Source organism: Neophocaena asiaeorientalis, unplaced genomic scaffold, assembly GCF_003031525.2.
Source record: "Neophocaena asiaeorientalis asiaeorientalis breed wild unplaced genomic scaffold, Neophocaena_asiaeorientalis_V1.1 scaffold242, whole genome shotgun sequence".
NCBI classification, from domain to species: Eukaryota; Metazoa; Chordata; class Mammalia; order Artiodactyla; family Phocoenidae; genus Neophocaena; species Neophocaena asiaeorientalis.
The window spans coordinates 8,639,451-8,665,839 of NW_020172451.1; the positions used below are offsets into that span (position 1 = coordinate 8,639,451).

General features: G+C 36.6%; 1 protein-coding gene across 1 annotated transcript in view; it reads left to right on the forward strand.

Annotated features, from left to right (window-relative positions):
- The first annotated feature begins 4,045 nt into the window (after positions 1–4,045).
- The window catches only part of ENTHD1 (ENTH domain containing 1), a 97,174-nt gene continuing 74,830 nt past the window's right edge, over positions 4,046–26,389 (forward strand). Inside the window, exons 1-2 of the mRNA XM_024737658.1 lie at positions 4,046–4,394; positions 19,407–19,649. Coding sequence (XP_024593426.1) covers positions 4,046–4,394; positions 19,407–19,649 — 592 coding nt within the window. The remainder of the gene's footprint in view (positions 4,395–19,406; positions 19,650–26,389) is intronic.

The following is a 26,389-nucleotide window of genomic DNA, read 5'->3' on the forward strand; positions in this document are numbered from 1 at the left end:
CGCTTCTTCTAGAAGCTTCTCCAAGGCCCAGCCTCGCAGTAAATTTACTCGCAGTAAATTCTCTGAGGGCAGTCGCTGGGCTGAGTCGTCTGTGTGACCCAGTGCCCTCCACAGGGCCTGCCTGGAGCACAGTGGTCGTTCTGAAAAGATTGTGGAATGAATGAAGCGAATGCCGAGGAGCGACCCTGGCTACAGGCAGTTGATTCTCCCTCTGCCCTTCACGTTAGAAGTTCTTTACAGGACTCGCATGTCTTCCCCTCAGCAGCCTTCCCTAGGTGATTACTGCTTATGCTGCAGATGGGGAAATTGAGGCTCAGAGTAGTCCTTAAGCCCTAATTAGGAAATAGCAGGACAAGACCTCAAATCCGTGCCTCTGGAATCCTAATTAAAGTAATGAGATGAGGTACTGAGTGCCTAGGTGTGAACACGTTGTGAGCATTCAGTGAAGAGTAGCCATTTACGCCAGAGGCTGGGGACTGTGTCTTGTGCACCTGTTTCTCCATTTCTTGGAAGTGGAGTCTGTCACATGGTAAATTCTGGAAAATTAATAGTTGAGTGATTTAATGAACACACAGGAGGGACTCAAGTTAGTTTATCTGACTCTTGCAATGTTCTTTCCATCAAAACAGCAACACCTTCTAATGCTGAGGTATTCTCTGTAATCCTTCTTCTATAATGATCTTGGCCAGAGCTTATTTTCTCCTGAGTTGATCTCATGCCTACAGGCAGAACCTGTATAAACACAAGAGCTGTGCTGTCCTCATAGCACTACCCTAAATGTGTCTTTCCAGAGATGCGTCTTGGTACTCAGCCTCTTAGATGCTGTTGTCATTGTTGTCCTAAATCTTTGGAAAACGTCAGTTTAGCTCTGCAATCTTTTATTCTCAATTCTGACATCCAGAAAGTTTTGAAAACCAGTTTTTTCCCCTAACTTATCTGGCCACAAGACCTGAACTGAAGCAGCCATTTGTCTTTACTTATTCCAAATATTTGCAAATTATTTTTGCAGTCATGTTAATCTGTTTGATTGTTCAGACCTTGCTTAATTTACCCCACATCTCACTGTGGGTATCATGTAATATATGGTTGTAGGCATGGCATTACCCTTCAAAAGTTACCCCCCCAAAATTGAGTTTGAATTCCATGACTCATTTGGCCTCAAAAGATTCAGATAAGAGATTGTGGACCCATATTTTAATGTCACTTGACAACTTAAATGCTCTCCTGTTACGATTCAGGTAAAGTTGGGGGAGAAAACAGCCTTTGCCAAAGAATTGTGGAAGTGGGTAAATGTAATAAGAAAATTAAGAGATCTTTTTATACCTCGTCATTTGTTTATTTTAGAATCATTTAAGGGAGAAAGCTCCTTAACTAAATGATGTTTTTGAATGTAAGGAGCATGTTTTATATTTCTTATATCCTCCGCAAAGCCATATAAATGGTAGGTACTCAAGAAATACTTGTTGATTGATTTGAAAATGTTTGCTCAAAACTCTAGAGTTTTACTTGACAATTATAAGAGCTAGATTATATATTTTCAGTGTCATGTTTATAATTAAAAGCTGTAGAATCAATTCAGGTTTATCCCAAAGCAGTATCATTCCACCACTTGGTCATTCACTTAATGACCTGTTTCTTGAGTGCCTGCTATGTGCTAGGTACCTGTTTACACAGTAGGATTATACTGGTAAATAAGACAGTCATGGTCCCTGCTCTCAAGGAATTTCCAGTTTGGTGGTGAAGAAAGCCAAGAGAAAATAACAAACACATAACTATGCATCCTGATAAGTGTCATGAAGGAAGTAAACTGGGTGCTGAAAAGAGCATGATGGGTAGACCTAAGTAGTAAGTGTGGTGGGTGAAGGTCTGTCAGAGGGGGCAACCCAGGTTTATGATATGAAATATCTTACTTCTCTCCATTTCTAAATATTACAGGGATTTGGGTAGCCAGACAACCAAAATTCAGGTGTGAAAATTTACCCTCTTGGGCACTACTTTTGTCTGAGATGTCACATCACTGTATTTATTGATATAATCTCAAAATTTTGAAGGACTGAGCATTTGCATATAGTCAGGTGTCTAAAACACATAGTAAAACAACATATAATTTACAACTAACACCAATTTATTGAACTCCTTGTTAGCTTGAAAAGATTTCATTAGTAGAATGGTATCTTACATATTCTGTGTTCATGTCACAAAGTACTGTACGTTAGTAAATGATATTAATTCACTTATCCAGACATTTTTCCTTGTGGTTTTTCGAATGGTTAGGAATATGTTTAATTTTGGTATGATGTCCAGCACATCCATTTTAAACTACTCTATTGGATGGAAAGCTATTATGTAGATAGTTTTCCTGGGCAGAAAGTTCGTTTATGAAAACATTTTTAAAAATTTTAAAATGAGGGTTAGAGAATAGAGGAAAACCTAAAAATTATTTTGTTCCTCCAAAATATACATAGGTATATGTATGGATATATTTTCTGGATAGGTAGTTATCCAGAAAAGAAAAAGAGGGTTTTAAAAACTGTTGTTTAATTCCAGCAAGTTATGATTCTAACAGGGTTTTGTTTTTTGTTTTTTTTTAATAGACTTGTGAAGAAACAGATCAATATTCGTTGCTCTAAGCCAGTGTCACCGTGTATCTCGGCATTGAGTGAGCTTGGTAGAGGGGGAGAAAAGGACAATAGAAAAAGAAAACCCTTGTGACTGAAAATTTTAATAGCTTATTGAAACACATTATAAATCGAGTTTTCACTGCAGGATTGAGTCAGATAAAAATGTCTGTGTTTGAAGTGCAAACAAGAGAGAAAATCAGAAAATTGTAAAAACACACAAGTCCTCTTTTTCTTCCTAAGGTTGATGATAGTCTCTTTTGGAGAAATCTTAATTAAACAGATAGATTTTCTATCTTGTTTATTTGAGGATGTGTTGGACTTTACCAAAAAAGATTACTTATCCCCTTCTCTTATTTTTTAAAAAAGAAGTGATAGTTTATTTAGGATGCTTCTGAAAATTTATGTCTTCCTTAAATACATACACAGAAATTAATCAAGCCTGAGCTAGGAATTGAGAAGGTCAAGGAAGAGAAACACAACTAAAAATAACAGACAAATTTGTTACGGATTTTAACATTTTTCTTTTGTATGTGTGCAGTGTCTCTAGTAAAATCTGATTATAGATTGTTGAGGCTTCGATGGGTCTGGATGCTCATCAGGGCATCTTTTTCTATAGCTGAGTAAAGAAAGTAATTTAACCTTTTCCTTAAAGTTACCAGCCTTACGAGGACTAAAATACTGGTTTAGGGTGCCATGAGTTAGCTGTGGAGTCCACTAAGGACAATTACTTGTCTTAATAGTTGATGACCCTCCCCTCTTTTAGATTAACAAGAAAACAGACCATATTTCGTTCTGATTCTAATGACTTGTAAGTTCTAAAAAGGATACAACCATAGGGTCAGTTGATGATTCTAAGACTCAGTTTTCACTTAATTACTCTCAGGACATATTATTTTTATACATAACAACAAATCTTAAGCAAGAGATGTCACAGTGCAAGTTCCATTTTCTTATAGTAACTTGTCCACTGTCCATGTAATGCTTTATAATAATTTTATTTCTGGCCAAAGAGGTTCAGTGATACTTTCAATGGAAACTTTTAGGTCTAGAAAGACCACCTATATTTCTTTAAAAAACATAGGCCAATCCCTTGTGAGAGATTTTCCCATATCAATCCTAGGAACGTGTGTATATGGTACCCTCAATTCTGGCTGATGTAAGTGAGGCACTGATTTGGAAACTAAAGCTAGCTTTTTCAGACTGAATTGATCTTCTGTAGACATTTAAAAAAATATTTAACTTACATATTGTTTGTGCCTTCCTTTGCAGGAAATTGATACCTTGTCAAGGTGGAGATTAATCATTTGTATTTGGGAGCGGCAGACCTGGGGACCAACTACCTCTCAAAGGTTTTATAAACCAATCACATAAACTCCTAGTCCATGGCTCTCAACCCCCATCTCACCTTCAAATTTGTCTTACCTATGGCATTCAGGAGGCAAGTAAAAAACTTTGTGAAAAATTACTCAGATGCGGAAATAAAAGTCAGGGAAGCAACTTCTAATGACCCTTGGGGTCCTTCTAGTTCTCTGATGTTAGATATCAGTGACCTGACTTTCAACACAGTTTCTCTCTCAGAGATTATGAGTATGTTATGGCAGAGACTCAACGACCATGGGAAGAACTGGCGCCATGTGTATAAATCCCTTACCCTAATGGATTATCTCATCAAGAATGGATCAAAGAAAGTTATTCAGCATTGCAGAGAGGGGTTCCATAACCTTCAAACACTAAAAGATTTTCAACACATAGATGAAGCTGGAAAAGATCAAGGTACCCGTTGAAGTTTATACATTGTGCCAGTAAAGATTAAGAGTTTGGGAGGGGATCATTTTAAAGCAGGAGCTGGGGGAAAGTTGTTCTTAAATATACTAGCTGCCTTTCCTCTAGGACAGTTATGGTTTTCAGTTTAATCCTTTGTGTTGACTCTTGAGTGCCTTAGAGAACAATATTTTGTTTTTCAAAAGGATGTGTGAAACTAACACACTTAGGTATCTGATAAAATGATGTCTTATAGATGATGACCATATAAGAGAGATCGTATGGTATTTGTCTTTCTGTCTGACTTATTTCACTTAGCATAATGCCCTCGAGGTCCATCCATGTTGCTGCACAAGGCAAGATTTCATTCTTTCGGACCTCGAGGGCATTATGCAAAGTGAAATAAGTCAGACAGAGAAAGGCAAATACTGTATGATTTCTCTTATATGTAGAGCTAAAAAAAAGCTCATAGAGAGAACAGATTAGTGGTTGTCAGAGGTGGAGGTTTGGGTGGGGAGAAATGGGTGAACTGATTTGTTTTTGTCTAAATAAATTGAATTTAAAAATAAAGTGAAAAAGAATAAAACAAATACACCAAAAAAGTTAAAAAGTTGGACTTGAGGTCCTACTAAATTTAAGTATAGCAAAAATAGTAATGAATAATTTTCCATGAACAAACTTCATGATTGAAGTCAAGGAACTATGTCCTTGGAGTTAATATGTTATTTTGGGGAGCTAATCCAACCTTTACCCCCAGTACCATTTTGTAAAGATCAGTATATCATACTAAGATATGTATCTCTTTTATAAGTTAAAAGCTTCAGAGTCTGTCATCAAATAGTGTTGTCATTCAACCTGGGGTTGAATCCTGACTCTGCTACTGCCTAGCTGTGTATCCTCAGGCAATTTACTAGATTACTTGAGGCCTCAGTTTAGCTCTCTGTAAATTGGGATAACAACAGTATCTGTCTCATAGGATGGTTGTGAGGAGTGCAAATATGTTTGCCTATTTTTCCCCAAAAGACGTCAGCTCCATGAGGGCAGGGACTTTGTCTACCTTGCCCATTGCTGGGTCTTGGCAGGAGAGGAGCCATCGACATTGGTTGAGTGAGAGAATAAATGAAAGAAAGAGAGTGAATATACAAAATGGTCCAATTTTGTTTAAAAAATTATGTTTATGTATATAAGATAAGAGGTTAGCAAGTGGTACTGGTAGTATTAGAGATGATTTTTATTTTGTTTTATATAAACTTGTATTTTTAAAAAACATTTTATAATGAGACCAAATAAAACCAAGGTGGCAATATGAAAAAGAAAGAACAGAATGAATAAAATAGGAGGCATGATAATTTGATATAATAATGTCACTGTAATTATAATTAGACTGGAATTTAGTCATAAATGTAAGAAAGTGTTTCTAAAGACTATGGAATCTTCAAAAACTACGAAGGAAGTAGTTTTATGAATATGGAAATTTAGGTCATTAAGTAATTTTGTTGGGGGTGGAAGAGGAGAAGTAGGGAAAGGCTGTACAGGATACTGAACTGAGAAGATTCAGTAGTGCCTGATATTCTGCAATGGTAAAAGAATCAGCACTTCCTCCCCATCTAATGTAAAATTATAGTTTGTTAAAGTGAGTAGTCTTATGAATTATGAGAAGAGGATAAAATTCAGTGCAATCTCTGTGTTAAGTATACATTTTTAAAATAGTCTTTTTTAGAGCAGTTTTAGGTTTACAGAAAAATTATGCAGAAAGTACAGAGTTCCTACATACCCTTCCCCACCCACACATGGTTTCTCCTATTAATATCTTGCATTAGTGTGGTACATTTGTTACAATTAAACCAGTATTGATACATTATTATTAACTAAAGTCCTTAGTTTACACAAAGGGTTCACGCTTTGTGTTCTGCAGTTCTATGGGTCTTGAAAAATGCAGTGTGTGTGTCTACCATTCCAGTATCATGCAGAGCAGTTTCACTGCCTTGAAAGTGCCCTGTGCCCCACCTATCCATCCTTTCTCCCCTGCCCTGAACCCTTGGCAACCACTGATCTTTTTATTGTTTTTATAGTTTTGCCTTTTCCAGACTGTTATATAGTTGGAATCATTCCGTACATAGCTTTTTCAGAACGGTTTCTTTCACTTAGCAATATGCATTTAAGATTCTTCCATAAGATTCTTTTTACAGCTCGAGAGCTCATTTCTTCTTCTTCTTCTCCTTTTTTTTTTTTTTTTTGCGGTACGCGGGCCTCTCACTGTTGCGGCCTCTCCCGTTGCAGAGCACAGGCTCTGGACGCGCAGGCTCAGCGGCCATGGCTCACGGGCCCAGCCGCTCCGCAGCATGTGGGATCCTCCCGGACCGGGCCACGAACCCCTGTCCCCTTCATCGGCAGGCGGACTCTCAACCACTGCGCCATCAGGGAAGCCCTCATTTCTTCTTTTTTTCCCTTCACTTAAAAAAGAAGCTTTATTGAGATGTAATTCCTATATCATACAGTTCACCCATTGAAAGTGCACAATCCTGTGGGTTTTGGTGTATTATTTTAAAAATTATGATAAAATAAACATAGCATAAAAATTGCCATTTTAAGTGTACAGTTCAGTCACATTCGTTACATTCACACTGTGGCACAACCATTACCACTGTTTATTTCCAAAACTTTTTCATCACCCCAGACAGGAGCTCTGTAACCATCAAGCAGTAACTACGCGGCTTGATCTAATCTACTTCCTGTCTCTATAAATTTGCCTGTTCTGGGTACCAGATATAAGTGGCATCATGTAGTATTTGTCATTTTGTGACTGACTTATTTAACTTACCATAAAGGCCTCTAGGTTCAGCCATGTTAGAGGATGTATCAGAACTTCATTCTTTTTATAGCTGAATAACATTCCTTTGTATGTACTTACTACATTTTGTTTATCTATTCTGTTGATGGGTTCTTGGGTTGGTTTCACCTTTTGGCTATTGTGAATAATGCTGCAGTGAACGTTAGTGTACAAGTATCAGTTTGAGTCCCTGCTTTCAGTTCCGTTGGGGGTATACTTAGGAGTGGAATTGCTGGGTCATATGTTAAGTCAATGTTTAGCTTTTTGAGGAACCACTAAACTGTTTTCCTTAGCAACTGTACCATTTTACGTTCCCACCAGCAGTGTAGGAGGATTGCTGTTTCTTCACATCCTTGCTAATCCTGTTATTGTCCATCTTTTTTTTTTTTATTATAGCCATTTTACCAGATGTGAATTAGTATCTTATTCTGGTTTTGAGTTATGGTTCCCTACAGACTAATTATGTTGAACATCTTTTCATGAACTTGTTTGGCCATTTATATGTCATCTTTGGAGAAATGTCTATTCAAATCCTTTGTCCATTTTTAACTGTTTTGTGTTGTTGTTTTTTTTAATTTTGAAGTTCTTTATATATTCTGGATACAAGACCCTTATCAGATAGGTGATTTGCAGATATCTTCTCCCATTCTATATAGGTTGTCTTTTTACTTTCTTGATTAAATTTTGAAGAAGTCCATTTTATCTGTTTTTCCTTTGTTTGCTTGTGCTTTACGTGTCATATGTAAGAACTCATTGCCTAGTCTAAAGTCATAAGGATTTACACCTATGTTTTCTTCTAAGAGTTTTGTAGTTTTAGCTATTACATTTATCTTGGGTCCGTTTTGAATTAATTTTTACATATGGTGTAAGGTAGAGGTCCAACCTCATTCTTTTGCATGCAGATATCCAGTTGTTCCACTACTGTTTGTTGAAAAATCTGTTCTTTCCCCCATTGAATTATATTGGCACCTTTACAGAAATCAACCATAGATATATGGGCTGATTTCTGTACTCTTAATTCATTCCATTGATGTATATGTCTAGTCTTATGCCTGTGCCACACTATTTTTATTATTGTAGCTTTGTGGTAAGTTTTGAAATAAAGGAAAGTGACTTTATTTGCAACTTCAGCTTTGTTCTTTTTCAATATTGTTTTGGCTGTTCTGGGTGCCTTGCATTTCCATATCAAGTTTAGCATCAGCTTATCAATTTCTGCAAAAAAGGCAGCTAGAATTTTTCGAGATTGCATTGAATCTGTAGATCAATTTCAGGAATATTGCCATCTAAATAATATTATTTCCTCAAATCTGTGAACATAAGAAATCTTTCCTTTTATTTAAGTCATCTTTCATAAGTGTTTTGTAGTATTCATTGTACAAGTTTTATACTTCTTTTGTTAAATTTATTCCTAAGTTTTTTTTCTTTTTTTGGTACTACTATAAATGAAATTGTTTTCTTAATTTCATTTTCATATTTTTCATTGCTGATGTATAGAAATTCAACTGGTCATCTGAGTTTTATATATTGATCTTGTATTCTACTACTTTGCTGTAATATTTTCTGTAATAATTATTAGCTGTAATAGTTTTTTTTGTTTGTTTGTTTAGATTCCTTTGGATTTCCTACATACCAGATTATGTCATCTGCAAATAGAGATACTTTTACTTCTTCCTTTCCAATCTGGATGAATATTATTTCTTTTTCTTGCTCAGTTGTCCTGGCTAAAACCTCCTGTACAATGTTGAATAGAAGTGGTCAGAACAGACATCCTTGTCTTGTTCCTGATCTTAAGAGCATTCAGTCTCTCACCATTAAGTATGATGTCAGGGATGGGTTTTTCATAGATACCTTTTATCAGGTTGACAGAGTTCTCTCCTATTCCTAGTTTGCTGAGTGTCCTTATCACGATAGTGTGCTGACTTTTTGTCAGATGCCTTTTCTGCATCTGTTGATGTTATGTGTTTTTCCCCATTTATTCTATTACTTGGTGTATTACATTGATCTTCATAGGTGGACCAACCTTGCATTCTTAGCATAAATCCCACTTGGCCATGGTGTGTATCCATCCTCTCTTTTTTTTATGTGTTTTTTTAGGTCAGGTTTGAGGCTTAATGATGAAATTGGAGAATGTCTTCTTGGGTTTTGAGCATGCTACGCTTCTTAATCCAGAAATTTTAAAGACATCAACTTCCGTTAGGGTTAAATTTATTATTAAAATTAAATATTAAAATTTTCCATGCCCAAGAGTTAGGTTGTAAAAAGGCATAATTTTTTGGATAATAGTGAATGAAATATAATCATTTTTGTACTTTACAGAACAGCTACTTTATCACTGTACTGAGCAGAGCACTATGATAATTTCTTTTTTTTTTTTTTTTTTTTTTTTTTTTTTTTTGCGCTGTACGCGGGCCTCTCACTGTTGTGGCCTCTCCCGTTGTGGAGCACAGGCTCAGCGTCCATGGCTCACGGGCCCAGCCGCTCCGCGGCATGTGGGATCTTCCCAGACTGAGGCACGAACCCATGTCCCCTGCATTGGCAGGCAGACTCTCAACCACTGCGCCACCAGGGAAGCCCTGATAATTTCTTTTTAAGTAGAAAGAAAGGGTCAGCCCCTGCTTTAAAGAGTTTATGAGCTATTTTGAGCATAAAATAGATAAGCATGCATTATAAATATACAGAAAAACCTATTTATTCATTTATACCTTTTATATGTACAGGTATGGTATATATGGGTATGTTTGAATACACTATCATAAAGGTCTTTCAGATTCCCTAATGGTTGAGCTTAGGATTAAAGAAGTACAACTGTGCTGTGTTGGACTTTATAAATACTCTTGATGATTTGTTAGCATCAAGAGAGAGAGGAAAAAAAAAAAGCAAGTTAGAACTGAATTGTCAACAATTGTCTCTCCTTAGCTAAATTCTGAAGGTGTATACCATATGTTAGTCATCTTTTTACCATCAGGCCTTGGCACATAATAGATAATCAATAAATTTTTACTAATGGAAATCATAAAAATAATAAGAGACTTGAAGAAAGGAATGTGATCATTGAAAAACTAATCAGTAAGAATGATTTTGTTCAGTCCAAGAAGAAAAAAAGCAGAGTGTGAAGTCTGTAATGGGAAATTAATCGAAGAGAAATTGTAGTGATCCAAGTAATCAACAGCTGGATCCTACCCTAGAAACAGGTTATCAAGAAGAGATACAGAAAAGATAAAAGTAGAAAATATTTTAGAAGAAAGTCTTTTTTTTCTCCATTGGTCTTTACACTTGCTGTTCCCTTTGCCTGGAGTCCCCAGATACCTGCAGTGCTTTCTGCATCCTCCGGATCTCTGCTCAAAAAGTCATCTTGTTAGTGGGGCCTTCTAGATGTACCTTATTTATAAAAAAGCAGCCCCACCCGTTCTTTGTACTGATATGCCCTAGCCACCTTCTCTGTTTCCTTTCTCTTCATAGTTTTTCTTATCTGACGTAGGGTATGATTTATCTTATTATTTGTTTATTGTCTGTCTCCTCCTACCAGAAAGTAAGTTTCATGAGTGCAGGAACATTTTATGTCTGCTTCGTCCATGCTCCATCTCCAACATTGTAACAGTGCCTATCATATAGAACATGATCAATAATTAATAATAGTGATACTACAAGGGAAAAAATTCAGAAAACAAGTCAGTAGTTGGGAAACAGGAGAAATTTATTTTCAAATAGTACATTAGTTAACATTTTCAAATAATGTTTTCAATATGTTTTTCTTCAACTTCCAGACAGCTTTTCAGGTGAAGTAAATTTAAAGCAATGAATAATCTCAAAAAATTTACAATAAATACATGATTTTCCCTATGTTTTCAGACTTTTGGGACACTGTATTATACTTATTGTAGTTCTTTTTAAGGTTAACAGTTAGACACATTACTTTATATTTCGAGATATTTCACCTGAAATACTGGAGGTATATTGTGAGGTAAAGTTCTTTCTTTCCTGTATGGTAATCTAGTTGTTTGAGCATTTTTAGATTTTAATAATAGAGCATTTCCATGTATGGTATCTCATTTGATCCTTACAACATCTTATGAGGAACGTAGGATATGTCTTATCTTTCTTACAGAGTTGATGAGTTAACACTCAGATTAAGTTTTTTAGGTAAGGTTGCACAGCTAATTAATGGCTGAACATGATTAAAACATATATATCCTAATACTGTTTAGTTCTATTCTATTATTATGCTACACAGCCTCTCTTAATTTTTAAGGAGTTCTTAAAAATATCCTAATAGTTTCATTGAACTACCAGAATGAACTTAATTAAAATTGTCTGAAAAATACCTGGTTGAATGTTTCATACTACTAAACAATTTATTTAAACAAATTATAGTATTCTTTTTATAAAACCAATTCAGATTCTCAGAAATGCATATTTTTAACTTTATGTACTGTTTTATTCTCAATTAGGTAAGTCATGAAATTGTGGTTAATTTCACTTAAATGGGCCATTTTACATTTATATAAAGTAAATATATTTTATACACATATATTTAAACTAAAGGTAGATTTTTAAAAGGTACATTTTAAAAAACAAATTTTCAGTGTTGTTAAAAAGTTACGTTAAGCTATTTTACTAGAAGTAGCATGCCTTGATGACATTACTGCCATTTTAGTTTTCTGCTGTCATTATCAGTCATCTAATTTAGGAAATTAGACAGTTCACATTTATGTTGATGGCTGATTTTGTATAGGCTGCTTCTCTGTGTGTCTTCCAAAACTCGAGGATGAACCCTTACCATTCACCTACCCATTTGCTCACTGAAGTCGTAATGTCTTGGGGTAAGAGCAAAGCCTTTTAAGCCGTAGTTAAGAAATTAGAATGTGAAAGGTAAATTTTCTGGAATATGTAATACATTTGTTTATATTTACACTAGCTTATAAATGATTAAAATCAACTTTTTTTGAGAGGGAGTTTGTTTTTTGAGTTCAGGTACTCGTAGAAGGAGAGAAAAACTCAGGTATTTAGGCTTAGAGAAAGAGGAAGCCTGGGCAAGTAGGAGAAAAAAGGAATGATAGGGATTTTCTTTTCAAGGCGACTGGAATAAATTGAATAGAGACAAGATACCTGGAAAGAGAAAGTTCAAGAAAAAGAAAACGTTTCAAAGTAAAAATATTATTTTAGATCTTGGTTAGCTGTGTTAAGGCTCTAAAAGTCAAAAAACTAAAATTTGGAGGTATTACTTCTCTTACAGAAGGGACTGGATGTGGAGAGTGGGAAGCAACAGTTCCTAGGCAGTGTGATGTAGTGACTGAACACTGTGGAAAAAACTCTAGCTTCAAAGGGCACGGACTTAATTTTTTTCTACAGCTGTCAGACAGCAGTAGTCAGAATTCTCTAACCATTGAACTGACCTGCTAGATGTTGGTGGCTTGACTAATTAATGCAATGTAGGTGTGCTGATCTATCGAGAGGCTGGTTACTTAACACAATGCTGCTGAGTTCATTTATAGCTTCCGTGAGCAAATGTGATTTCCTATAACAAACATTTTTGTAGTCTTGATGAACAAATGAATTTCCTTTAACAACCATATTATAGACTTTTGGGTCATGATAAGCCTGTTCTGTTATTGTTAAAAGTTATATTACTGTGAGTTTAAACAAAACCTTTATACCTAGTTGAATATTTTGGATCGTCTTTCGCTCCTTTTCAACAAATAGAGTCATACTGATAATCATAGTAGCAAGAAGCAAATCATGAATTTATATAAAGTTAACTGTTCCCGTCCAGCCAGTCTTCCCACAGTGCTCTTTGTTTATTGTACTCATATGGACAGCAGACAGTAAACACAAAAGGGCCAGTAACCAGGTTAGGACTTCAGTGCTGTGTCAGCAGAATCATCCTCTTCTCAGGTTCTCATCAAATAAAATAGCTTGCATTTGTATACTAAAGTCAGTCAAAGAAATTAAAGTCTATATTTTGTTATTTTTATAGAGCCAATCTATATTTTCTAGTTTATCAACTTTATGACTTTGGGAAAGTTTCTTACCCACCCTAAACTTTCTTTTCTCATCTGTAAAATGTACTTCATAGACTCTGAGGGTGGTTGTGAGGATTAGAGATAATGTCTGAAAGTCAGGCACATAGTAAGTCATAAGTCAATGTTAGGTAAAAATATTAGCCATTGACATATTTTTTACTTTTATTATTTCCTGCAGCGTATATTCACGTTCAAGTAAAGCTTCATGCAAAATGCACCAGAAGTGCTTTCCCACTGCCTGTGGAGTTCACCCATCCGTAGTGCTTTGTCCACACGTCGTGGTAGCACGCATGGCTCTGCTGTAATGACTTATTTTACCTCAGTCCCTTCACTGGACTGTGGGCGTTTGGAGGGCTGAGATTACTTCAGTGTATCTCTGTTTCTTCACCTAGTTTGTGGAGGTGTCGAATAAATGTTTGCTGACTGAGTGGCCAGTGGGCTCTTGTAGGCCCAAAGAAGGGATTGGTAGCTTTGAGTTTCTCTTTATCTTACATGTTCTTCTGGTTTTCTACAGTGTTTCTAGGTATTGTTTAATTTTTATTTTTATTTATCCTGCTTGGTGTTTGGAGATCATTTTTGACGTGAGGATTCTATGGCTTTTCTGTAAAATTCCCAGCTCTTTCTGAATATTGCTTTTTTGTGTGTGTGTGATTACTGTATTCTTCTTCTTTTGAAACTTCTTCTGAGTGACTATTGGAGTCTTGCAGTCTGTCCCTTATGACTTTTAGTTAATCTTTTTAATCTTGTTGCCTCTCTGTGCTGTATTTTGGAAGAGTTCCTTAGTACTATTCTTTGATTACCAATTCTCTCTTCAGCTGTTAGACTTTGGAGTTTGCCTTGGGTATTGAGGGTTTTTTCTTTTTAATCCCAGTGACTATAGTTTTCATTTCTAGGATTTTAAGTTGGCTCTTTTCATATCTATCTGTTCTTGTTTCATTTCTGCCTATTTTTATTTTGTTTCATAATTTCATATTCCTTGTTGTGAATGTGATTCCTGTGTTAATCTTTATTTAGTATTTATTTAAGTTCTGTCTTAATACTTATTTAAAATCTTTGTTATTAGATTTTTAAATTTACAATAATATAGAATATTGATTTATAGAATATCCTATAGAATCCTATAGAACATTGATTTCTTTTGGAGTGAATATATGTTTTAATTGCTGCATTTCCTGGCCATCTTAAGATTTTTTAAAATCTATTTTGGAATTTTAGTTTTCAGGCTTATTTTGGATGAGAGGTTCTTCCCCAGCTAACCATGTTCACTTTTCCATTTATGCTAATTTTTCAGTTTCCACCTCCAGTACAGCATTATAAAGGTAGCTCAGGGGTCATGCCCTGTGACGATATGAGGGTGCCACAGATTCAGTTGCTGAGCCAGGGGGTGGCTTAGTTGAGTTCCAGGCCTTAGGGCTGCATTGTGTCCTTCTATTCCCACAGCTACAAATATGTTACAGCCCAGGAACCAATTAGTGGCGTGGCTGTTTATTTTTTTTCCTTTTCCTTTTTCTTTTCTTTCCAGCCTTCTCTCACAAGCATGGATACCCCCTAACATCAAAGAGTGAGACCACCTCTGGTTCCCTAACACCTGAGGGGCTGAACTCCTGGCCTCCAGATCAAGAGCCCAGCAGCCCTATGGCTTGAGCCCTGTTCAGTGCTTTTTCATTTCTCTGATATTTCTGGTTCTTGGAGGTTTTTATCTTGTTTTTCAGAACTGGTGTTGTCTATTATTGCTGTGCATTTGGAATAGAGCAGAAGTGTACTTTGAAGCTTGAACTTACTGTGCCAACTTGACTGAAGGTTTTTTATGAAAATAACTTGATCAGCTATACTGTTTGGGATACTTCTCCTCTTCCTCCGCACTCCACCCCATCCCCACCCCTGAAGGCACTATGGAGGGTAGATCGGAAAGGAGACTGCAGATGAATAAATGATTTAGAACATCACAGGCCTGAACTAAGAGAAATGGAGAGGAAAGCATGGAATTAGGAGATGGTTAGTAGGTGCAATCAACAGACATGGATTACTGAGTCTGGGGAAGTGAATGTTCATACTTCTGGCTTAGAATGGAAGTAAAACTCACTGAGAAAGGAATATAGGAAGGAGAGTAGATCTTGGCAGGTCAGTGGGTCAGGAACGGAGAGAGGAGTATTACGATGTTTTATAACAAGAAGCCCAATATGTGTTTTTTGGTTTTAAGTCTGGTATGTGTCTTTCTTGCTGATGCATCTCAGTGCCCAATATCTTTGAATTTACCGTATTTCCAAATCTTGTTACATGACATTCAGTTGTGAATTTATCTAGACTCCTCCCCTGCATTTAGGAGATTTTTCCTCAGCATATTATTTAACAAACGTTTCTTAAGTATCTCTTCAGTGAACAAGTACACTTCTGGCATTCGTGGATGTTATACTGTAATGGAGAAAAAGACATCACATAGGCAGTTAAAAACTGTGGAAGCACTCTGAAAGACAAGTGTAGGTGCTATGAGAGTGTGTGAAAGCAGAGCCTGACCATCGAGGCCCTGATGTACATGTAGGGCGAGGCGGAAGAGGGGTTGTTATCTCTCAGTAGAAGGCTTTCCTGAAGCAGTGGAATCTGGGCTGTTCCCTCTGCCAGTTGCTCTCTGCCTGTTATGTCTGCACAGCTGGCTTTTTCTTGCTATTTAAGACTCAGCTGATATGTTACTTCCTCAGTAAGACTTTCCTTGACTGCACCCTGAATTGATGTTAGCATGTCCCTCTGCTTTATTTCCTTTAGAGCATTAATTTTTATCTGAAATTATCTTCATTAGGGACCTTGTCTCTTTTTTCCTCACCTGTGCCCCCACTACTTAGAACATTTCCTGAAACTTAAGTGTTCAGGAAATGATTAAATGACTGGAAAAGTTAACATCCTTGGAACTGGTCTGTTGCATAGTTGATCTAGTGATTTGTATGTCCTTGTCCTTTCAGTTTGGGAGGATTGCTCAAATTGGCTTTTTCCTCATTCATTTTCTATCTTGTTGACCCTCCCTCACTCCATTGTGTCTTTCTAATGGGGGTTGCCAATAGTAGCATTCCACCCTCTGGCCACGGTGATGAGTATATGACTTTCAAGCTGGGCCACTCAGTGTCATTCTCCTGGATGTTTCAGATTTGAATAAATGAAGAGGGGGACTTCTCAGGTGGCAGCGTGTGAGATGAGAATCTGGAGCTGTCTGTGGTAATATCTACATTCAGATTGAAGAAGTTGACCTGCGAAAGGAGAAAATAAAGGCATTACACAGGGAGAAGCAGAGGTGGGAGGCAGAGGGTCCTGGTAGTTTTCCAGTCTTGGCTTCATTTGTATCTGAGGCCCAGTTGCAGCCCCTGGTTTTCCCACGGCCCGTTCAAATTGAGTTTCTGTCACTTATAACCAAAACATTCACAATTAAACAGTATATAGCTTTATTTTTATTTTAACCTTTACCTCAACCAACAAGCTTTACATCTTGATGTGTTTTACATAGTGTCTTTGGATATTGATCTCTTAACATAGTTTAATTTCTTATTTCAGAGAATCTGTTTTCTCCCTCCCTCCCTCTCCTCTGTTTGTCTGTCTCCCTCTCCTTGCCTCCTTTTCTCCCTCTCCCCCTTCCCAGTTCCCTTCCCTAGCCCCCCTTTTTTCAAACACAAAGCAGTTGTTGCCTAAGTTTATTCTATTTTCGGTACTATTCTATTTTACTACTATGTATTCATTCTTTTTTGAAACGTATTGGTAAGAAGTAAGTAGCCATCTTATTGTTATTTCATATCTCATCTCTGTTATTTATCTCAAGCAGGTTTATTGGGCTCTTAGATTTTTTTCACTTTCGACTTTGACGCTTTAAAACATCCAGGTTCCCGCCCTCCAGCATCTCGAGGGTGGTGAGAGGTAGCTAGGGCAGCGGGCAGCTTTGAATGGGAAGTTCACTTCTGGGTGATTTCTTCTCTGTTTTCTGTAAACTCCTGTGGCCCCACCGTCCTGATGCTGCAGGGAGGAGCCCTCCATCATTGACTGGCATTCTGCTTGACATACCTGCACATCCCTTGAACTACTGCAGTTGTCCTCAAATTCCACCAATCCATGCAGACTCCAAGTAGAATATTCCACATCTGTCCCATAATTTCTAGTTGTAACCTTTTCTAATTAGGAGTGTTGTAAGAAATTATTTCAGGCCAAGCAGCTTCCTCAGGCAGCTAAGTTATAAATTGTCAATTAGTATTTTTCATCTATCTGGCTCCATTTGTATTATGTCAAGGAGAAAACTGAGACTTTTTTGGTCATTTGCTCCTTTATTGATTCATTCACTCAGTAAATGTTTATTGAGTATTTACTATGTGCCAATTACTCTTCTAGACACTAAAGAGTCTCTGCCTTCATGGAGCTTGTATTCTAGGCGAGAAAAGAATAAACAAGTAAACAGATAACTATATAGAACAGTATGAGGTAGTGATCAATGCCAAGTTGAAGAGTAAAACAGGATAAGGGAATAGAGAGTGATGGGGGTGAGGCTATTTTAGAGAGGATGGACAGAAGGAAAGCTTCTCTGAGGAGATGACATGTGAGTAGAGACCTGAATGAATCAGGGGTCTAGTCATGCCAAGAGTCCCTGGCAGAAGCAGCGGCCAGCACACAGCTCTAAGGAGGTAAAGAGTGTGGTGAGACTGCAGAATAAGGTGGCCAAGGTGGCTGGAGTAGAGGGAGTGAGGGGGAAAGTGGAAGGAGATGAGTTCATGAAGCGAAGAATGGGAAGGCAAGTCCCCCCACCAAATCAAGCTATGTTAATCATCCAGGAGAAGGTAGTATCTGGTGTGTTGTCCCCAAAGACAACAGTCACAGCAGGCTTCTATCATGCAACAGAGTGATAACCCAAAACACGTGGGATTTTTTGGTTATTGACCACAAGCCAATCATAGGAAATTAAGAGTGCTGAGAATGATGTGGTTTAAAGCAGGTATCAGAGAAGTTTGGAAGGAAAAAATGGCTAAGAAGTGAGATTAGATAAAATAATCTTGGAAAAGATGGCAACTTGAGCAAAGGTTTTTGACATTGTCCATATGAATCTTAATGAAATGACTGGCACTTAGAGAACATTGGTGGCCCCTGCCGTCTAAATATACCCTGAATTTGACATTTCTCACTACTTCCACTACTGGTAAATTATAGCTGGAAATATTAACACTTTAATTCATCACACTTGGAGCCCAAAATGAGCATAGTAGTGAATCTTTAGGGACTTTCAGTTTACTTCTGGAAGACATGAGATGTTAATATGAGTTGGTCCCAAGATGTGGAGAGGTGTTTCCTTTATCATTTCTCATGGGAGATGGTTGAGAATAGTACTAGTAATACTATATATTTGAATGAGTATAATTTTATATCTGTGAATTAACCTGAACAGGTATACAGTTTGCAGATAGGAAACTCAGGCTTAGACAGACCACCTAACTGGCTCAGAGTCACTCCGATGGTTAAGGACGACAGCAGCATTATTAGAATTCTGGTCTTAGACTGTCCTCTGGCACTCTATTAATAGCATCATGTTATTTTGATAGGATGTTATGTCAGAGACAAGCCAATTGCCCTCCCTTGTCCTACCCTAATTGTATCCCTAAGTTATACACAATGTTGATTGTGTATATACACAATGTTGTGGGTACATCTGCCCATCCATCGTCCATCCATCCATCCATCTTTGTATTTCTCTATCTGCTTCTCTCTTCTATCTACATATATAATGGTTTATTTTCCCCTATGCTTTACAAATTTGGATCATGCTATGCACATTACTTTAAATCTTTAGCTATATGTCATGGTCATACATCTAGGTCAGTACATCTAGATCTGATTCATTCCTCTGTATGCCTGTATTGTTTGATTTATTGAAGAGTATATATTGCTTTCAAAAGGAAAATCCAATACCATATTTAAGGTGAAAAATGTAACGTCAAAGTGTGATATGATTTCATCATATGATTATTTACTTCTTAGAGCATGAGAAAAGGAGTACAGTTATTGACAATTTAATGAAACTTAAATTTCCCTCTACATTTGCTAGAGAATATTTTGCTTTGCTTACATTTTCAGTTTTTCCTAATTTTCTTTAGAATAAAACTTAATTGTAGCCTTAATTAATATTTTCTTTTCTAACCCAATTAATGTATTTTTCAGGTTATTATATCCGGGAAAAGTCTAAGCAAGTTATAACGTTGCTGACGAATGAACAGTTGCTACATAGAGAGAGGAGAGTAGCATGTCGGACTAGACAGCGTACCTCCTACTCTATGACATTTCCTAAAAGATTACCTGGTATGGGTAACTCACCAACAGCATGTGCTTCTGCTCCCGCACCAGAAATCCCTGCTTCAGAGAAGAAGTGTAAGCTTCTTAAGGCGGCAAGGCTACATAATAAAAGTGCGTATAATGGGCATTGGCCTAGAGTGCAATAGGTATCATTTAAGAACAGCTAAAACGTATAAAACATTAGGTTTTAATACTGAAGCATTAATACTGTATTAGTACTACTATTACTGTATTAGACATTATACTGTAGAGAACAATGATGAAAGATACTATTCAGTAGAAAATTTTATGACTATTTTCTGAATGTGTTTATCTGGGATTCAAATAAAATGTTTTTGAGCTTTAAAGGTATGAAACTAGTGACTACCCTATTTGGCATCGTGATTCAGTTTTAAGATGTGAATCATAACTGGAGAGTGAAGAACTGTTTTCTGAGACTAGGGGTCTGGTTGTGTGTGCATTTGTACTCTTTGATCCTCCAAATGAAGAAATTGACATTTTAAAAAATGTGCCTCAGAATTCTGAAAGTGCTCTAAAACTCTTCGAGGACAATACCCTATGTTATATAACCCTTTCCTTTGCCTAAAACTTTAAATCTGGACTACTGAACCTGAAAAAGAAGGCACTTATTTATAATGTTATAATAGAAATCAGCAGGAAAATGCAGTTATCTTTTCTACTGAATTTGCTAAAACATAAAGGAAAGTCATTTTGCTCTAACTTCTCTAGTACAAACCCTGTTATTAAATTGTGTGTAAAGCATGGACAGTTTGAGGAAGCAAAAACATTAATGAAATGTGACTTACGTAGCTGTCCCTTGAAAGGAACTACACTTTGTGCCGTAAGTGAGGGGCATAGTAGGAGTAACGTAGAGTTAAAAGCATTTTCAAAGGCCTGCCTCCCAGCTTTATCATGTAATTCTATTAAGCAACATCTTGAAAGAGAGATATTCCAAGTGTCAGTTAAATATTGAAATTTAAAAATGTTAATAGTAATACCAACACAAACCCATCCTGCTAAAAATCATTAAAGTACTACTCTAAGTCAGGAGTTCTCAAATGTTCACTCAATTTGTACTTGTGTGGACTGGGGCAGTTGAAAGATAGTAAAAGAGGTGGGCATTGTAATTACAATAGTAGATACCAACCAAATGCTTCTGAAAGTCACGGAACCTCTTTCTTTAGGGTACCCAGTACTTTGAAATAAATCTCGAAAGAGACACATTCTGAAGTTTTCTCATAGAAGCCTTAAATTCAAACTGATACTAGAAAAAAGTAACAGAGTAAAATAACCAATTATGACTCATCTAGAGTTTCTTCACCTCTTTTGCTACTTCTCTGTTACCTTTCTTGTTCTTCCTTCCTCCATTTCTTTTCCTCTTCTTTTCTTTCATTATAAACATATTTATTAAATTTATAATTTGAAATTTGGATATCTAGCAGAAATTTGGAGCTATAGCAGTGAGTAAAACAAAGTCCCTTTCATCATGGAGCAAATATTCTAGTGACAGAGATGGATATTAAACACACATAAACAAAATAGATATAAAATATTATGTCAGATAGTGTCAAGTCCTATAAAGAGAGGAAAAGCAGTGACAGGACAGAGAGTGACAGGGATGCTTTATTTTAGGTCAGGTAGGGAGGGAAGGCCTTTTGGAGGAGGCAGATATTTAAACAGAGACTTGTATGAAGTGAGGGAACAATCCAGGTATATCTGGGGTGTTCCGGCAGAGGGAACAGCAGGTGCAGATGCTCTGAAATGGGAGCAAGCTTGGCTCACTTCACTGTAAGCTTAGGAAATGAGTCCCTAAATTGCTACAGAACTAGCTCAACTCTGAGCCATTATTATGATCCGTATAAGAAAATCTAGCTTATTGCTTTATAGTCACTGCTTTTAAAAAACCCAAAATGGTATTTCCCCACTTGATAACAGCTTCTTATTCACTAGGCTGAGCTCTGAATATCTTTTGGCTATTTAAAAAAAAATCAATCTACTTGCAAATGAAGAAGTTTTGCTACAATTAATTTTTTTCATACCGCAAACATGTTCTGAGTACCTACTTACTATATGCCAGACACTGTTCTAGGCCTGGTAAGCAAACTGGGTGTATTTCTGCTCTCATAGAGGTTATATCTAGTGATGGGCTTTCAGTCTGTTTCAAAAACGGTGTTCAAAAAGAGTTTTGGTGAGTGAGAGCATCGCTGAAGTGCATCTGTAGTAAGATTTAAAGTGAGTAGTGAATGTTTGGATATAAAACTGTAGTAAGTTTGTTAAAAATCTGTTACATTATTTTAAAATTTCATTTATCCATTACTGTGTATAATACACATACATAGTAGACATATAGATGTGTGTGTTTGTGTTCAAAAAAGAGAAATTAGAGTAAGTAAGCTTGGCAGTACTAACCATATCCATGTAGGCATTTGAATCTGAAACTGTATTTTAAAAGAAGAAAGAAAACTGACAGTTTGGTTGGGTGGGGGGAAAATAAGAAAATTTACTAGGTGGGCATTATTAATGGGTTAGAAGAAGTAGCAAATGAAAATTTGGAGGTGGGTAGATCAGTTAAAGTTAGGTGCACCCACAAGTGACAGTATTAGGCCACAAAATTGGTAGTGGTGTAAACATAATAGGAATTTCGCTCTTCTAAAATAATCCAGAACTAGGTATTCTAGGATTGATATGGCTCTCCATGATGTTAGGGCTCTTTCTGTCTTGTTGCTCCACCAGACTCAGCATGTAGCTTCCACTTCAGGTGGAAGGTGGCTGCTTGACTCCAGCCATCACATCTGCCTTCTAGCCAGTAGGAAGGAGGAGGGGTTGAAAATATGAATGTCCTTTCCCTTTAAGGACATTAATGGAAGTTGCCTGTGACATTTTGGCTTACATGCTACTGTTTAGCACTTAGTTACATGGATGCTCCCAGCTTTAAGAGAGGCTGAGAAATGTAGTCTTTATACGAACCAACATGTGCCCAGATGAAAGAAAATCTATTGTTAAGGAAGAAGGAGAGAATAAATATAGGAGACAACAAATAGTCCCTACCATAGTAGGAAAGAATACAAGAAATGAATTAATCGTGGTAATGTATGGTTGTCAGATTAAAAGGCATAGAGAATATAAATTTTAATATGTAGAAAAATGTGGGCAGATAGTTGAGAGTACTCAGGACAGTTTATAAAGGACATAATGAACAGTATTTGGAAATTTCAATTTGATATGACTTGCAACTAGGATCCATTGTAGGCCTTGGAGAACAGAAGGGATGTTTAGCTTAGTCACAGAACTTAGCTTTCTTATTACTGAAAACAGCTGTTGGTGGGAGATAATTCTTACCGCTTTGTGTAGACATGAAGGAGATACAAATTTGAGGGAAGCGTTATAAGAGACAGTTATTTCAATCCAGGCATCCAGGACCTGATCTAGGGTTATGGAAATGAGGGACAGGTAATGTTTAAAGACAGAATTTAGAAAGGAAATGGGTAGGTAGATGATGGAGAAGAAAGGGAGAAATTGAAAATGACTCTAACATTTGAGTTAGAGAAAATGGAGGCAAGTGATGGTATCATACAGGTAAATTTCCATCAGAAGGAATTTAAAGACTCCTCTAAATAATTTAGTTATAATGAAATGTAAAATTGAATGCATTGCTAGAAATCTGATACCCTGGCTTTAGGATCCAGAGCTGAAACAGCTGTGCCTCACTTCTTTGTGGTGAATTAGCGAGGGAAAAAAAGGTACTTTAGAGAAGGTGTTATACACACATCACTACTTCTACTTCTTTTTACCTGTTCCTGGATGTTTCCCCCATGTTAATTAATTCTGGTAGATAGCTTGGGTAGTTTTTGTTTAAATGATTTTGTTGTTCGAAGGAAGAGATGAGCTGAAGGATAATTGCAGCTTGATTGGTAAGGCAGAAAGCTATATAAAGCACAGTGGTAACTCAGCTTCTCTGAGCTGTAAGCATCAGACTTAGGTCCTTTCCTTAGAGGTAATAATTATAAAAACTATCACCAGAGACATTGCTTACAACTAGACCCGCAAAGCATGACCTCTGTGGATCATCCAATCTTCCATAAAGAGCTCTTTACTGGCATTATTCTTTGCAGTGGAACTTTACCTGTATTAGAGAAGGATTACTCTGGCCTATGGTAAATGTAATAACATTCTACATCATGGAAGTATTTCCCTAAAAATGGTATATGATTCCTGTTGGACCAAAAGTTAAACTTCAAAGTAGTTGTCATACTCTTTTTAAAACTTTTTCATTGATTTTAATATCATATTAGTTGGAAAGGATACCTCACAGAGAGCAACATACACAGTAAACTCATGGGAGAGATTCAATAATGATGTGAGGTAGAAACCTGTATTTCAATTAGTCTCTTTAATATTACTGATTGGAGGACAGGGCTGACCTCTTTTCATATCCGCTTAGCTTTCCCTTATTTTGAACCCCATGATGTGGCTGATCAACAGCTTCTACTGTGGCTAGAAGTGTAGACTCTGCCATTTTCTTGTTCATTGCTGTTGCATTTTGGCATTATTTTCAATCCAGCATCATTTCACTATGTGAATCTCTAAACCACTTGTCCATCGGTGAAGATTATTTCAGCTAAAACTAGATCATATAATCTATAATGTCCTTTAATCACGCGCATGCATATGATCCTCCATCTTAAAACAAAACCTTCTCTTGACCCCATATTCCCCTCCAATTATTACCCCATTTCTCTGTGCCCCTTTTCGTCTCAACTCTCAAAAAAAACCCTGCTATGCTCAATTTCTCTTTTTCTGTTCATTCTTGAACCCAGTCAGGCTTGAGTTCTTACCATCCTACCAAAATAACATGTGTCAAGATCACCATCTTACTGGAGAAGTATCGCACAGCTGCTAATCAGTTGTCATACTTTTATAAGCAAAACACCAGTGTTGATATTACTTCCCACAGTGAACTTTGTACTTAGAGACTTGATGTAGAGTCGTACTTGGTTGTCTTATCACATACAGTCTCAATGGCAGGGCTTATGGTACAAATGGTGGTTGCTACTAAAACATTTACGTTGGTGAATGTTCAAGCAGTGATTTTTTTAAAATTTAAAAACAAATGTATAAAAAAGAAAATAATAATAACTTATACCCCTACCCACCCTAAACCAACTGCTGTTAACATCTTAGAATATTTGCTTCTAGTCTGCTTATTTTTCTTCTTTTGTTTTTGTTTCAGAAAAATCCCTCTTGTAAAAAAAAAAAATATATAGGCCCATTGTAAAGAATTAGTCACTTCCAATCCCATCACTGAGAAATAGCCATAATTAATATCAGATGAACATAAATTCTAGGCATCTTTCTATCCATTCATACATATAGGTATAAAGATGAATAACTAGAAAGAAATTGTTTTTATAAAAATGGAATTGTACTAGATGCTAAGTTTCACTACAAATATTTCAGGTCTACTTCTGGCAATAACACTTACTAGGAGCTCCAAGAAACTCATTTATTGCACAACAATCAAAGACTAGAAACGATACACTGAGACATTTCTGGCCTCACCAGAGGTATGGGAAGTCCCTAAGGATCTCTCCTTCTAAAATTTTTAATTAATTAAATTAAGTAAATGAAATAAGAACAGGACATGTGAGCTCAGGTGAAAGTGACTTGGAGCTGGTGCCTGTGGGACATTGCAGGTGACTGCAGAGGTTGAGTTGCTTAAGGGCAGTTATTAGTAGTTAAGAAAATGAATTTTGGGCCTGCCTTTAGCATTGGGAAGGAAAGCATGGGATTACTGTGCTGAACCCAGACCCTCAAGAGGGGGCTGAATTGATTCTGGGTAGTTCTCTCTGCAAGAAGAAAATGTGTTCAATTCACAAGTTAGGTCCATAGGATTCCCACCAATTAAAGTCAGGCAATGAGCTCACAATCTGTTTCACCAAACACAGGAGAAAGTAATTAGCAAAGAACATATCTAGTCCCCCACAGACTGTAGATATTAGAAAGGTTGAATACATAATGTAGAAGAACTATGTATTTAAATATTTAAATAAATAAAGGATGTAATCACAGTGTTGATAATGGGGGAGGCTATCCATGTGTGGAGCAGGAGGTATATGGGAAATGTCTGTACCTCCCTCTCAATTTTGTTCTAAACCTAAAACTGTTCTAAAAAATAAAATCTTTAAAAAAGAAATATACAAAAGCACAACTGTCAAAACCAGACTTGCACTTTTCTAAATTAATCCAATTATTCAAATGTCAGTTATGTCTCTCACAACCTGGGTTCTTGGGCTGAACTAAACTCTTAAGAATTAAAACTGTTTTACTTCAAAAAAAAAGATTATTAGGAATGAATGTATGAATTTGAAAAATGGGTACTTACAGAAATGAGAAATACCATCGAAATAAAAAACCTAATTTAGTGAACTAGAGGATATATCCAATGTAAATAGAAAATGTGAAAGCAATGTTTAGACATAGAGGATACATCTACAGAGGAATGACAATTACCATGCCAGTAAAAGTAAACTCTTCTCATCCATTACAATGGAGGCCGAAGGACAGTGATACAATATATTCACAGTGCAGAGAGGAAATAACAGACAATATTTGTGTGCTCAGCAAAACTGTCATTCAAGGCTGAGGGTGAAATAGTCATTCTCAGATAAGTACAAAAACTGAGAGTTTACCACCATGAGACCTATAATTAAAGAATATACTTCAAAGAGAAGGAAAATTATTCCAGAAGAATGGTTGGAGATGTAAGGGGGTGTGATTAACAAATAGTCAACATGTATATAAAATAAAATAAGCACTTTCTGTGTAAAATAATAATGTCTAACTTTCGAGTT